This window comes from Lolium rigidum, chromosome 1 (assembly GCF_022539505.1).
Source record: "Lolium rigidum isolate FL_2022 chromosome 1, APGP_CSIRO_Lrig_0.1, whole genome shotgun sequence".
Taxonomy (NCBI): Eukaryota; Viridiplantae; Streptophyta; class Magnoliopsida; order Poales; family Poaceae; genus Lolium; species Lolium rigidum.
Genome location: NC_061508.1, coordinates 99628549 through 99643853, shown reverse-complemented (window position 1 = coordinate 99643853; position 15305 = coordinate 99628549). Strand labels below are relative to the sequence as shown.

At 50.3% G+C, this 15305-nt stretch overlaps 1 protein-coding gene across 1 annotated transcript; it reads left to right on the top strand.

The window, feature by feature from the left end:
* The first annotated feature begins 5801 nt into the window (after positions 1-5801).
* LOC124701806 (receptor protein kinase-like protein ZAR1) lies at positions 5802-13679 on the top strand. Its single transcript, XM_047233937.1, has 2 exons — positions 5802-7513; positions 12720-13679. The coding sequence occupies exons 1-2, from the start codon at positions 5956-5958 to the stop codon at positions 13433-13435; spliced, it is 2274 nt and encodes a 757-aa protein (XP_047089893.1). The 5' UTR covers positions 5802-5955; the 3' UTR covers positions 13436-13679.
* Positions 13680-15305: the final 1626 nt, after the last annotated feature.

Below are 15305 nucleotides of genomic sequence, written 5' to 3'. Positions count from 1 at the left end.
TTATGATACCGATTTCGAGGCGTCACACGGTACCTCCAAGGTGAAAACGTACGTGAGAGAAGAGATTGGTAGGGTTAGACCACATGAACATTGGCCAGATTTTCCTTCACATAATATAGAGGGTTAGAAAGGTTACAAGTTACAACCATATACAACATCAGATACGTGCAAGCTATGTATTGTTTCAAACTCCCTCAATCTCAATTGGACAAAAAAGGTTGGGATTGTGCTTACAATGGACATAGAAAGGTAATGAAAAAGGCTTGGTAAATATATCAGCAATTAGATCCTTAGAGGAGATGAACCAAATCTAGAGTTGTTTATGAGACAACGTTCATGAACAAGTGAAAATCCACCTCAATGTGTTTCTTCATGGCGTGAAAGACTGTGCTTGATAAAAAAATATGCAGCACCAATGTTATCACACCATAGGATCAGAGGGTTATTTTGTGTAAGATAAAGCTCCTACAAAAACGACTAACCTAGAACATATGTCTCTGATGAAGCATTAGCAACAACTTTATCCTCAGGCTCCGTACTTGACCTACAGGCTGTAGACTACTTATGAGCACTACAGGCAATCAAGTTTACGCCATAGAAGATAGCATAGCCCCCGTAGATCGATGATCATCCATACTGCCAGCCCAGTCAGCATCAGAGAATGCAGAGAGCAGTGTGGAAGAGGATGATCAAAACTGTAAACCACAGTATATAGTCTGGCGCACGTACCGAGAGATCCGCTTGACGGGGAGCCAATGTGGAGTGTGAGGCTCCTGAAGATATTGGCACACCTTACTGACAACAAAGGACAAATCAGGTCGTGTCAGTGTGAGATCCTAAAGGCCACCAATAATGCTGCGATATTGAGTAGCATTCACAAGCGAGAAACCATCACCATCAATTGTGATAAGCTCTCAGAGGAAGCCATGAGAGTAGTAGCAGGATTGCACTTTAACATACCAACACGCACAAGAAGCTCAATGGCATACTTGAGCTGTCGAAGAATAAGGCTGAAAACTAAGGTTGTTTGCAATCATAAAAAAAGCACAGACGAATCCGGAAAGAAAACTTATTGCGAAAGACATAACATTCGCAAACGACTGGGTTTGGAATATCGTCAGCGAAACTTTACCCTGTCACACATGGTTAAATAAACCCGTTGTAGAGAAGCATCACCCACCCTAGATAGTAACGGTAAGGATTTTCGTGTGTGACGGACCATCTCAACCGCATGTGAAGGCTTATTTTGTATTAGTGCTTAGATGTTCCGATGAACAGATTGCGAACGACCTGACCTTGCTAACTCACCCTTATCTACAAATGTTGCGTGTGGGATCTTCTCGCCGTGAAAGGTTAGTGGGGCACGTATGACGGAAACTTAGGTCATCATTTTCTACCTTCGCTCGTCTTCTTCCTCGATCTGTTCAGGCTACCGGTAATGGAGATGGAGGCAGGGACGGAGACAAGGGGGGACCGGGGGGGGGGGGGTGCGCCCCCCTATGCTCATGATTTTTCTTTGAACACAAGCCATGTCAGCTCCTTATTTGTGTGATTTTAGCTAGTTCTACCCTCCTCGTACTAAGATTACCCCCTTATATTTCATTCCTAGCTTCATCCCTGGACGGAGGACCTGCGGTGTTTCTTTCTCGATGTGTGCGCGGGTAAGTAACTAAGACTGGAAGCAGAGTGCGGATTCATCTTAAAATATCTGTTACAGGAGGGTGGTGGCTGGTTGGTGATACACTACAGTCGGTACGGTTATGTCCGCAGGTAGAACATAGGACATATTTTCCGGTTACAGCAATCATGTCCTTTCATTGGACAGATTTGTTGGGTCTACTAAATTCCTCCTAGACTTGAAGTAAAGATATCCAGCTTTTTAATAAAATTGCAGTCATCTCTATGGAACATACTTCCCTGCATGAAAATAATCAGCTTATGTTATTGGTAGTGTATGCGTTCGTATCCAACTGAACTGCCGCCTATTGCTTACATTCGAGAGAAAAATTACGTGCAAGCACAAATGTAATGCGCAGACCGTGCCATGTTTTACCGTCCTGAATGCAGCATACCAAAAGATGGATCAAAAGATTGGCATTCTCTGCCACACAGCATAAGACTTACATTTTTTTAAAACATAAGGCACACAATGCCAAGCGTTAAATTAATACTAAAGCCCAAACGGTTGATGATACAAGAATGCTGAAAACAGCTTACAATATCCAAAACCACATCAAACACAAGAAAAAACAAGAAACCTAGCTGAAGTCCTCGATGTCCTCAAGTGAGAACGAAGCACCCGGGAGCGGCGGAGGTGAAGCGAGGTAGAAGCATCGAAAGCGAAGCAACGGAGACCCGCCTGCCCCCTGATCAAGCTGTCGCCTGGCAGTACTCCATGGCCGGAGAGGGTCCCTACCCCCTCGTCCTGGCTCGAAAGGACGCCGAACCACCGGCAATGGAAACGCTCCCCTTGAGCAGAGCACATAGCAGGAACCAAGCCTAAACCTAGGGCTGGAACAGAGCCCCAATACTCGCAGCACGAGCTCACCTTGCGAAGCCATGCCACCCGCCAAGGTTCACCCACGTAGAGCCGAAGCCACGGACTTGGTCGTTGATGTAGAAGGACAATGTCGCCGAGCAACACCACCACCACCCAACTGCACGAAGGCAACATCCGCGCACCCCAAAAGGTCCCAACAGTAGCGCCTACAAGGAGGACACGACGCCCGTGGCGCCGCCGCCGCCAAACAAAGTTAGGGTTTTCACCCCGGGAGCTTAACATGGGTGGGGTGAAGGGAAGGGAGTACCTCGACGTCGCCACCAAGGAGGAAAACGACGCCACTCGGGCATCGCCGCCATCGAAGCCGAGACCGTCAAAGGGATTTCTCTCGGACTCCACTTCCAGCCGCCAGCACCACCTCCAGCCATGGAACCGGCGGCACAAGGCCCTCGAGTTCCAGATCCGGCGTGGTGGGATGCGCCTAAGAGAGGTTGAGGGGATACTTCAGATCTGGCGCCGCCAGCCACCAGAGCAGCCCCGCGCCACGACCGCCGTCCGCCGGAACCTCGCCGCCCACGCAACCGAGATGCCGGACCGCATCCGCGCCCACCGCTCGCCGTCGAAGCCGGTGGTGCCTCACCGAGCAAGGCCGCCGCCTCGCAGTCCCGAGCCCCCACCAAGGGAGCCGTCGGACCAACTCGCCCGCGCCATCCGCCGAGCCAGAGGCCGGCTGTTGGGGAGGAGTGCCCGCCGCGCCGCCTCCTTGGTCATGGTGAGCTCGTCGCGGAGATCCTCCACGTAGCCACCACGGGAGGGGGGGGGGGAGCCGGGAGCTCAGATCCCCACCGTCCCCTTCACCGGTGTTGCAGGCTTAGCCCGGCAACGCCTCTGGGAGCGGCGGAGAGGGGAGTGGGTCGGCGGCGGCGCACTTTAGGGTTTCGCCTCCCCGGTCGCCAGGAGGGGGCGATGCGAGGAGGAGATACAAAGTAATCGGGTGTAGGGTGATGTGAATCAAGGCGCGGAGGAGGAGCTCTCGACTTACATTTTCCAGAAAAAAGTAAATTATGTAAACTTACATTCTCTGCCACACAGCATAAGACTTACATTCTCTGCTATGTAAACTTTGACAAAATTTCAGAAAGAAACATTAACACGTACAATACAAAATCAATGTCACTTGATGCACCATGAAATATGCTTTTACATAATATCTATCGTTGTTAGTTTTTCCTAAAGTTTTTTATCAAAGTTTACTAAACTTGACTGTTTAGAAAAAAAGATTTATTCATTTAAACAAAGGGAGGCAGTACTAAGTAATTTAAGTAGTGCTAGGTAATTACCATGCACTTTCCATTCTCCCATCAAGCTAGCACATGATACATCTGACTGATCACAGCAAACCGCATGCGCGTCTACGGCAATCAGATCATGGATAGCATAGTACTTTTCTTTTTGAGATGTGGAAAGCATACTTATTGCACGTAGAGCGCGAAAAACACGACTGATCACAGCTAATCCCGACATGCCGCTTGCTGATGTTAACTAGGACCAGACCAGGCGAGGCAGGAGGCCGGCGAGCGTGGGTGCATGGAGTTCATGTGCATGCGCCCGGCAAGCTTGCAAGGTGCATCATGCCATTCACCAACCAGACCACCTAAATTCCGTAACCGTAAGAATGATTAGATGGCCGTCTAGCCTTTGGCTCACCGCAACGCCCGTCATCATGCCATTCCTACACACTCTACAACAGTCTACGCATGCATGAAGTTCACATAACGCATTGTTGCTATCCTACCTCTCCATCCACAACTTTGCTTCCCTTCTACTCATCTACTCCGCACATATCTCTCTAGCTACTATAATATGGTCTCCATTAGCACATTTGGGGGGCCTACCTACTGTAATGAAGACTGCCACCATTAACTATCTTTCCACTCCACACATAACCACTTCCTCACTAACAAAAGCAAACTCACATCCATCTCCACTACTAGCTAGCATGCACACCACCCTACATCTTCTAAATCCAAGGTGTCCACTCAATTCCAATTCCAAGTAGTACTTGAACAGTTGAACCTGTTGAATAGGTTCAAATCGTTGGCTAACGTTGTATTAAGGAATAAATATTTTGTCTCCCTAAAAAAATCCAACGATCCACGTTTAAGATCCATGTTTCATCGCCTTTTTCCCGGTTTAATATATGGCATCCCGTGCTGCATTGCTTTTTTCCCTATTTCAGCCCAAAAAACGGCCCGAACAGACACCGCATTTCGGTCCGCATAGCACAACACGATGCATCAATGCCCCATCGTGGCCCGTCAAAGCGCTATAAGAGAGGGAGTGGGGAGAGTGACGCAGAAAAGCCCATCCATTTCCTCCCCCACTCTGCCCGCCGCCGCCACTGCCACGCCTATCCTCGCCGGCTCTGCCCACCAAAGCCAAATCACCGTGGTTGGCCACCGCCAACCCAACCCCCCCCCCCCCCCAACACCTACCTCCATGGTGCCGCCCAATTTCAAGCGTGGCGGCGGCACTAATCGCCCCGGGTCATCCTCGAGCCACCGAGCGCCGGAGAGGGCCGCCGAGTCCATGGCGCGCGTCTCCGATCAAGTGCGCCGCTGCGACGCGCTCTCCAACCAGAATCCGCACTCCCCTCACGTGGTTCGGCCTCCTCCCGCGACGTGCGCATGACGGCGAGGAAGGGTCTTCCACGGCGGCGATGCGGGCCGTTCCACCGCTCCCGCCGATCGAGCTGGTCTCGGACGACGACGGTGAAGAGGACGACGCGGCGCAGGAGGCGCGCCACATCACCATGGCCCACCAGAACTCCCTCACCACCATCATCACCGACGTGTGGGAGAAGGCCAAGGAGGCCCGGGACACCACCGAGGAGGAGGAGCGGGACATGAGAGGGCGAAGGCGTGGCTTCATCATCGCCGACTACTCTGACGACAAGTCGGACCTCTCCGGCGAGGACATCGAGGAGGATGATGAGTGAATCGATAGCTGCCGGTCGCCGTCCCCAAGCCCCGGTGATAGTTGTGTAAATCCCGGGCTAGCTTAACCTAGGTTTAGGATTTCTTTTGCAAAATCTTGTACAAATTATGATGGACTCCGATGAACTGTTTAACCAAAATTAACTATTTGCGATTTGATATTAGGCTATTTGTTCGGTCGCTCGCCCACATCGTGCAATTTTAGCTTCTGCCCGATGCGGTACGCTCAAATGGGATATCTGCTAGAGATACTCTAACAAAAGCAAACTCCCATCCATCTCCACTAGCTAGCATGCACACCACGCTACACCTTGAAAATCCAAGGTGTCCGCTCAATTTCAATTCCACTTGAACCTGTTGAATATAATTGCCAGGTTTAAACCGTGGCTATACCTGACACAAACTTCGTTCCCTGGAAACAACAGCCGACAGAACTACAGAAGAGGCGTGCTTCTGCTAATGAGGACAATCCCAATCCCAATCCCAATTTTCCTCCTCCTGCCGCTCCTCCTATTAGCACCGCCGGCAGCCGTGGCGCTCACCGCCGACGGCCTCGCGCTGCTGGCGTTCAAGGCGGCGGTGACCGACGACCCATGGTCTGTGCTCTCCAAGTGGTCGGAGTCGGACGCTGACCCGTGCCGGTGGCCGGGCGTCACCTGCGCCAACATCTCGTCGCAGCCGCGCGTGGTCGGCGTGGCCGTGGCCGGGAAGAACGTCTCCGGCTACATCCCTTCGGAGCTCGGCTCGCTGCTCTTCCTCCGCCGGCTCAACCTTCACGACAACCGCCTCACCGGCGCCATCCCTGCCGCGCTTTCCAATGCGTCCTCGCTCCACTCCGTCTTCCTTTACAACAACGCGCTCACCGGCAAGCTCCCCGTGGCACTCTGCGACCTCCCGCGGCTGCAGAACCTCGACGTCTCCCGGAACTCGCTCTCGGGCGAGCTGCCCCTCGACATGCGAAACTGCCGTAGCTTGCAGCGGCTGATTCTCGCCAAGAACACCTTCTCCGGCGAGGTGCCAGCAGGCATCTGGCCGGAGATGTCCAACCTGCAGCAGCTCGACCTCTCCTCCAATGACTTCAACGGCTCCATCCCGCCGGACCTCGGCCAGCTCCCCAAGCTCTCCGGCACGCTCAACGTCTCGCACAACCAGTTCTCCGGCATCGTGCCCCCGGAGCTCGGCCGCCTAACAGCGACCGTCACGCTCGACCTCCGCTTCAACAACCTCTCAGGCGCCATCCCGCAGACGGGATCCCTCGCCAGTCAGGGCCCCACAGCATTCCTCAACAACCCCGCCCTCTGCGGCTTCCCGCTCCAAGTCGCGTGCCGTGCCGTCCCGCCGCCCACGCAGTCTCCGCCGCCACAGAACACCAGTCCATCAACAGCCTCCTCTGTTTCGCAGGACGGCCAGCACCATCCGATCAAAACAAGCCTCATAGCTCTCATCGCCGTCGCCGACGCCGCGGGCGTCGCCCTCGTCGGCATCATCCTGGTGTACGTATACTGGAAACTCAAGGACAGGAGGGAAGGCCGCCGCGGCCGTGCCATCGCACAAGACGACGACGATGACGATCGGAACAAGGCACTCTGCGGCTGCATTTGGGGCCGCCGCGGCAGAGGTGGTGCGGCCTACTCTGACGGCTCGTCGGACGACGACGAGGAAGGAGGAGACCGCAAGTACAACGGCAACGACGGGGAGCTGGTGGCGATCGACCGAGGATTCCGGATGGAGCTGGACGAGCTACTTCGGTCGTCGGCGTATGTGCTGGGGAAGGGCGGGAAGGGGATCGTGTACAAGGTGGTGGTGGGCAACGGCTCGACGCCGGTAGCCGTGCGGCGGCTGGGCGGTGGCGGGGGTGGAGCTGAGAGGTGCAAGGAGTTCAGGGCGGAGGCGCGGGAGATGGGGCGGGTACGGCACCCCAACGTGGTGCGGCTGCGCGCCTACTACTGGTCGCACGACGAGAAGCTCGTCGTCACGGACTTCGTCGGCAATGGCAACCTCGCCACCGCGCTGCGTGGTAAGCACACTAGTGACTATTGCCCGTTTTTTCTTGAAATAATAGCTTACTGCTCCTAGTAATAATATTATTTGAAGCAAATTCATCTAAATTTTATAGGTTAGAATGTTGGGAATTGCTAGATTGAGATTGATGTGTGTTTTAGCTAATGAATAGCTGAGTATCTTTTATCGGTCTGGCTGATTCTTACAACTGATAATTAGCTTAATTCTCATTTAGCTTCTAAACCATAGAATTGCGTCGTGATTCGTACTAGCTATAAGTTGCAACATAGGTTACAACTGAGATTTTTCCATTGCATTGATGGCCAAGAATAAACTTAATTCTCAGTCGACTGAAAATTAGTGATACCCATTTTTTAAAACAAACTATTTTAAACCAGAATATTTGGCTAACAAAGTTTTTCTCCTCTCTCACTTATATAAAAAAAGTGGCCAGTCCTTTTTTCAATACTTGAAAATTGCAACACTTTTGGAGAATACTTCAATTTTAAAATCATACTTCCTCCATTTTTTATATTAGTCCACCACGTAATTTAAAGTAAAACTTTGACTAATAATTTGAACAAAAAAATAGGAGTTACATATCATCAAAAGTATACCATTAGATTCATAGCTGAAACATGTTTTCAACAATATAAATTTAGCTAGACAGTTGCATAGCGGAATATAAACTTGTGTACGTGCGGTAGAAAATTACAGTAGTACGCTTGGATCGCTATCTGCGGTCGAGGCCTCACATGAAAGGGTCGCATTCCTTTGTCTTGATCGGACGGACCGGTCAGGCGATTCGATCTCATCTCCGGTCGACCATGCAAAACAGCAAAAGGCAGGCATGATTCTTATCTCACGGTCATCCACTTCAAGACAAACGAGAGAACGAAAGCTTCCAAATTTGATTGTACATTCCCTGGACTGGAATGGACCACATTCTGCCATTCGTGCCGGGGCATTTGTTGTCGATGGATTGATTGATGGTCCTTGACTTCTCATCCACTTGTTACCTTCTTCTGAAATTGGCTTGGATATTTTTCTAGGGGAGAAGTGGTTATATACCCAAAAGTTCATCAACTTTGAATCATCTACTCAAAGTTGATTGTACATTCCGCTCCGCTCGTGACCGCCAGCGTTGATGCCAACCGACTATACGTCCCTGATCTGATGATCCCCATCTTACTTATGATCAATTGACTAGTGTTGATTTAGCCTGAGGTAGTAGCCGAGCTGAGGTAGCTGCCGACCTAAGAGTATCTCCGCCGGGGAGCCCTAAATCGTAGCCGGCGGTGATTTGGGGGTCGTAGTGAGAGAAAGTGTTCACACTGGCAATCCCAATAAAAATTCACGTCATCCCAAACCCAATAAAATAGCCGGCGAGCCTAACCAACCCATATGCTAAAGGAGGCTATCGGGGTCGCTGACATCAAACCCACCCCACTTCCACGTCGATTTGGGGGTCTTTTTTCTATCGGGAGTGGCTATATGGGGGAATACCGGTGTGGGGGTTTGGAATTTTTTGACCGCCACTCGCTGTCGGCGACCCCCCAACGTAGCCGGCAAGTGTGATGTCGGCTACTATTTTGGGGTCACCGGTGGAGATGCTCTGAATCATATTGCTTCATCCTGTCATATTCTTGCTTGTAATTTTTTTTCCTGAACTGCAACTCTCTAGGGTCTTCATTCCGGCCTGTTAATTTCTACTCAATAGCCAATGTTAACTATAGTTTCTAGTTGAAAACCACTTTTGGGTAGATTATAAACAAAATTAACCCTAGTAATGAGTATTTTACCAATGCACAATCAACTTTGGTTAGATGATCTAAGCCTGGTGAATTTTTTGGTAAGTAACCAATTCTTTATTTGGGTCAAAATATTGTATGCAGCAAACCAGGGCCGGTTCTGGCCCAGGGCAAGAAGTGCGACGGCCCGGGGTCCAACCAAAACGGGGGCCCATTATTTTTTGTCACAGTGCATATAGGAAAAGGTAAAAGAAAAAATTTAAACCCATCTAACATGCACGCAGCTTAAATGGGGCTCATTTATAGAATTTGCCTTAGGGCCCTCCAAATCCTGCAGCAAACTCTCAGTGTGGTAGTTTTACAGCTAAAAGTCATACTTTCGTGATAATGGTAGCGTGGGAGGTAATGTTGAATTTGCATAGACAACCATCACTCATGCAAAGGTCCTTTTGCATCATGCTTTTGGCCCGAGTTCAACAAATAAGAGAGGCCATTGCTTTATGTTTCGGAAACTGAATGGGTTGTTAGCAGTATAACTTAGAGCGATTAACCAAGCCGCACCAAAATGCTTGTTTATGGTGTATATGCACACTCCAAAGGTTTCTCCCTGCTGGCACACGATACGGACAAACCAGATCGAGGGACAAATAAACAAGGGAATGACAATGGAAGCTTGCCTTTCCAGCATCCTGAGCGTGGAAGGGGAAAAGCAAGACCTTTTTAGGCCTGGAACCTTTGTCGCTGTCGTAGCCTGAACAGAATGATCTTCTCCCCAAAAGCAGACGTAGAGCAATTATAATAAGTCCTAGTTAGCTGGCTATAAGGGTTAAAATAACATATTCATGCTTAGTTGGAGGAGAGAGAGGAGGAGAGAGAAGAGGAGTACGTGGGCTCTCATGCAAGAGACAGCTCTAGCACGTGCTCATAGGCACTTTGTGAGAGTGAAATGTGGGCCATCCATTGATAAAGTAGTACATAATTATAACCAACTATTATACATGTTGGCTCTATGTTAGCTACAAATGACGTAGCACATAGACGCTTATAACGAGCAATGCTGGCTATACTATTAAACTTGCTCGTAGAGAGGTGATAATTGAGAGTGCGGAGGCACGCCTCGGCGACGCGCACGCAGCCATGTTCGACGCTTTTGATTACCCTGTGATCGATGATGAATGTAGTACACTGGTTGGTGCTTGAGGTTGCTTGACGGCTTTCTGTGGCTTTTAGGCCTTGACAGGACAAACATTGACAACCTTGCGTACTCTGAGGAAGCCATAGCCAACCAATGTGTGCACGCGGCAATAGTTTGTCTAGTTGTTGTCTTGTTGGGTCTCTAATCAATGTGCGCCCGTGACCGTGAGCAACGAACGGGAACAACCAAAACTAACAGTGGAACCTGCAGTGGCTGCATCATGCATGATAGGGACCTGGTCCACGGTACCCTCTTCCTTGGATTTCTTTGCCAAGTAGGCGAGGTGTCCTGGGTAGTTGTTGGTGTCATCCCGTTCATCCCGTTCATCCTCTCCCAGGACCTGGTCGCCGTGCTCGAGCGCTAGCGGCTCCTCCTTGTTCTCCTCCTTCACCTTTATGTATGGCGTTGGGGGAGCGCCGTAGTCGAACTCGTCTCCACCAAGGAACTAGGATCGGCGGCGAGGCTCCCACTCAAAGTGGCTGAATGTGTCTCACATCGGTGAGCTGAGTAGCTGACGCCGTAGGATGGGTCCATCAGGAGATCCGGAGGAAGATGGGTCCATGAGGAGATCCGGAGGAAGAAGGGTCCACCAGCGGGTGATCTCCTGGCACCGCTCCCGGTCCTGCCATGGCATGGGCACCATCAATTGCTGAGGAGCCAACCATCGGGCAAGTGGACGTCATTCCACCCCCCACACAAGGGGTCCTATTGTTGTAGAGTTGCACGGCTTCCTAGGCTTCACCGCCGGCGACCCTACCTCATGGTCGTGTTTGGGCTTCATGAGCGGCCACGGTCCCTTGCCCATGGTTGTCCTGTAGGGGTGATGCATGTGCTCTAGGGTTTAGGGTGTGGCAATGGTGTGGGTGGCGATTGGTCGATGCCACTGCCCTTAAGAAGGCGGGCCGCGACTAGTTTCAATGCTTGCGTTGGTCTCCAAACACGTGCCATTAATGGCGACACAGAATGCAGCCAGCCCCCGATAGTCCTAGCGTTCCCGTTTAAGTTAAAGCGTACCACTGATGGAGCCGCAGTGAACAACGTGCGCAGACGGGGAAGCAAAGCGGCCGCTGGCCTGCCTCCATGCGGCCCGGAGGCAACAAGCCGCATACGCACTCGCAATATTGTGTTTGCGGCTAGGCATTCAATGACCAAATTTGATTCTCCTCGCATACAGGCTAGGCATTCAATGACCAAATTTGACCACAAACAGGCTGAATCGTTTCCATCGAGCCGTTGAGTTGGAGTTTATTTCTCCTCGCATATCCACATGATCACAACCAAACAAACAATAACGATCTATTTGCATCGGGCCGCTAGAGATGTCCTAAGAGCATCCACTATGTATTGTACAGATAAAGTAGTATTTATGAACAACCGCAGACATAGGTTATGGATAAACTATCTACAATCTCAAACTCTTAATGGTAACCCACAAGCTTGTAAGCTACACACAAAAAGTATAATAATATTATTTTTATAAATGTAGTAGACAAAATGATAAAATACTAATATTCACTACAAATCTGGTGGCCAAAGTGTTTCCTTCTCTATTTTTTCAATCGTATGGAGCCTACTTTAAGATGTGCTTTTGCAACATACAAAGTGGTTAAATCTATTTTTCACAAGGCCATGGGTCCTAGATTGTTGTAATCTGGACTGTATAGATAGGTGATGGGCTAAGAGCATTTCCAGCCGTGTCCCCAAACAGTCCCACTGAGTAATTTGAGGCGCACAACAAAATTGATCGGCCCCAGCCGCGCTCCCCATAGGTGGATTCTCGGCTCGGTACGGACAAATAGAGTGTCCGGCTTCCCGAGCCCATCCCCGCTGCACAAGGATCGTTGTTGGGTGCCAAACCCAACATGGAGGCGATGTGACTATTGGAGGGCTAGCTGTTCCATCGATACAGAATTGAAGGAACACATCTTTTCCTTCATGGCCATGAAGGTTTATGAGGTGGCAACATCGAGACATCTTGTCGACGCTGCCACTCCTCCACATGTCTCCACCCGCTTCTTCCCGCCCTTTCCCCATTGCTTCCCACCCTTTTCCCATGCTTCTCGCCATTTCTGTAGCTCTCCCCGCACCGCCTCCGCCTATAAAAACTCATCCTCGCCTATGTTAAATCTGAAAATTAGCATAAATTATAAAGTAAATCTAATAGTGTAAATAATTGACTGAGCGCGGCTGAGAACTAGCAAAACCCTAAAGGCAGCTTAGTTGTTCGTCTGAATAGAAAGGTTGATTATTTGACTTTTACTGCCTTTACAATGCAGTTCGCCCCGGTGAAGCAGTGCTGTCGTGGTCGGCGCGGCTGAAGATCGCGAAGGGCGCGGCGCGCGGCCTGGCGTACCTGCACGAGTGCAGCCCCCGGCGGTTTGTGCACGGAGAGGTCAAGCCTTCCAACATCCTCCTCGACGCCGACTTCACCCCTCGCGTCGCCGACTTCGGCCTCGTCCGTCTCCTCACCATCGCCGGATGCGCCCCCGATGGGACGCTCTACCCTCCGCCGCAACCCTCGGGAAGCCTCCTCGGCGGCGCCATCCCATACACTAAGCCGGCGCCGGCACCGGTGAGTGGCTACCGAGCGCCGGAGGCGCGCTCTCCAGGGACGCGGCCGGCGCAGAAGTGGGACGTGTTCTCCTTCGGGGTGATCCTGCTGGAGCTGCTGACTGGGCGCGGTCCGGCAGACCACGCGTCGCCGTCCACGTCGGTGTCTTTCTCGGGGCCGTCGACGACAACGACTGACCGGTCCGGGAGCGGGGAGCACGGGGCCGTGCCGGAGGTGGTGAGGTGGGTGCGGCGCGGGTTCGAGGAGGACGCGCGGCCCGTGGCGGAGATGGTGGACCCAGCGCTGCTGCGGGAGGCGCCGGCGCTACCCAAGAAGGAGCTGGTTGCCGCGTTCCACGTCGCGCTCGCATGCACCGAGGTTGATCCGGAGCTCCGGCCCAAGATGAAGACCGTCGCCGACAGCCTCGACAAGATCGGCTAGTAAGAAAGTATGCATCACTCCGATTAGCTTACGCTGCCAAATAGTACTGGACTATGCGGAGAAGTACCATTTTTCTTTTCTTCTTCTTGATAATTTTTGTTCAGTTATTCATATTTTTGTTCTTTGGTTTTCTTCTGTAATTGGGTTTTCTTTTCTTGGCTATTATTTTGGTTGAAATTGATGTTTTACAATGGTATAGCAATATACATGGGAGGGTATTTTCCTCCTAGCCACACTCACAAAATGGAGCTCTTTTCTCTAGAAGGGAAAATTGCTTATTTGCCCAAAAGTTCACCGGCATTGGATCATATACCTAAAGTTGAGTGTACATTGGTAAATATTTTGAGTGGAAGCTGAGCGCGTCTTTCCGGATCATGTATATGTGACTCATATATTTAAGTGGGTGCTTAACAACATTCTTATATGTAGATGACATATTATAAATGCTATAAGTGGTACTTATGATTATTGTTTAAGATAGTATAATTCTATGAATGAAGTTCATGACCTATGGATCATGTACTTCGATTGCGCATTCTCCAACGGGGGTGCCGAAGCTTGCATGTTGCTCTAGTCTTCGATTGGAGAGATGATTGATGAGGGGGTTCCTCGGCGATGCCCATCATGAGGGGCTTAGGGTTGACGGAATCCTGCATGTTAGCACGAGACATCGGATACCAAACGAGTAGAAAGCGAGATTTTACCCAGGTTTGGCCCTCGATGAGGTAAAACTCTTACTCTTGCTTGTTTGATCTTGATTTATCGATGAAAAAGGGTTACAATGGGGCAGCCGATAGACTGCGTTGTGGTGAACTCGCCGGAAGGCAAGGTTTCTATGGTTTGGTGTGTACGGGTGTACGTAGGATGATTCGATGTCCTCCGGCATGACTCTCCTGGCCTTTATATAGGAGGCCAGGTCCAGAGAGTCCTGTTTGGATTCGACTATGTTACAATGAGATATAATCCAATCTTTCGTTATTTGATGTTTACTCGCCTTGCCCATCAAGAATCCATTTCCTTCTACCTTTCCTCCATCGCAATCGATGTATTGGTCCATCATGGGCTTCAATGATCTTCATGGATCCCTTGTTGGGCCGAAGGAGGTCGGCCAATGTTGGGTACCCAAAGGGTAATGCCCACATCAATGCTTAAGTTATCCACATGGAATTTGCTCGATGCATCGCCACCGAAAACAAAGCCAAGTACGAAAGGCTGCTTGGCAGACTCGGGGTAACAACCGAACTCGGGATTAGATGTATCTTTGTCTGTGGTGACTCCTAGCTGGTGATTAAGCAAGTGAATAAGGACTATGACTGCCCGCAGATGGCATGATAAGTTGAGGAAGATGGAACGACACTTTGATAGACTAGAAATGGAGCATGTTCGGCGGGCCATAAACTTTGCCGATGCCGCATATATACTCACAAGTAAATTAGGATCGAAAGAGCTGATTCCAGAAGTGTTAACGAGCATTGGTACTGGCGGAGCCCGACGGTACGACCCTCCCGTACCACTCGACACCTACTTCACCAGGTCAAACCAAGAAACATTCGTGAATACACCTATATATTTCGAGACTCCAGTCGTTGCACAGTTAACCACCATTCTCAGATTGCATCACAAACACACCGAGGAAGATCCACCGCTTCACCTCCATCATTTTTCATCGTCTCCATCTCCATATCATAGTCATAGTTGTAGCTTGTAATTGTGATCTCCACGTGATTGGAGACCTTGTAAGAATATTTGGTATCAATCTAAGTAATTCTACAATGTTTTTTTTCATTGATCTTTTTATTCTGAATGAGTAGTCCTTATGGGATGTGGGTTGAGGATTATCCTCGAGGCAATTATGTGCATCTAATACATT

Coding starts and splice junctions, on each gene's coding strand:
- LOC124701806 (XM_047233937.1), top strand. CDS start 5,956: ATGAGGACAATCCCAATCCCAATCCCAATTTTCCTCCTCCTGCCGCTC. Junction 7,514..12,719: donor CCTCGCCACCGCGCTGCGTG/GTAAGCACACTA, acceptor TTTACAATGCAG/TTCGCCCCGGTGAAGCAGTG.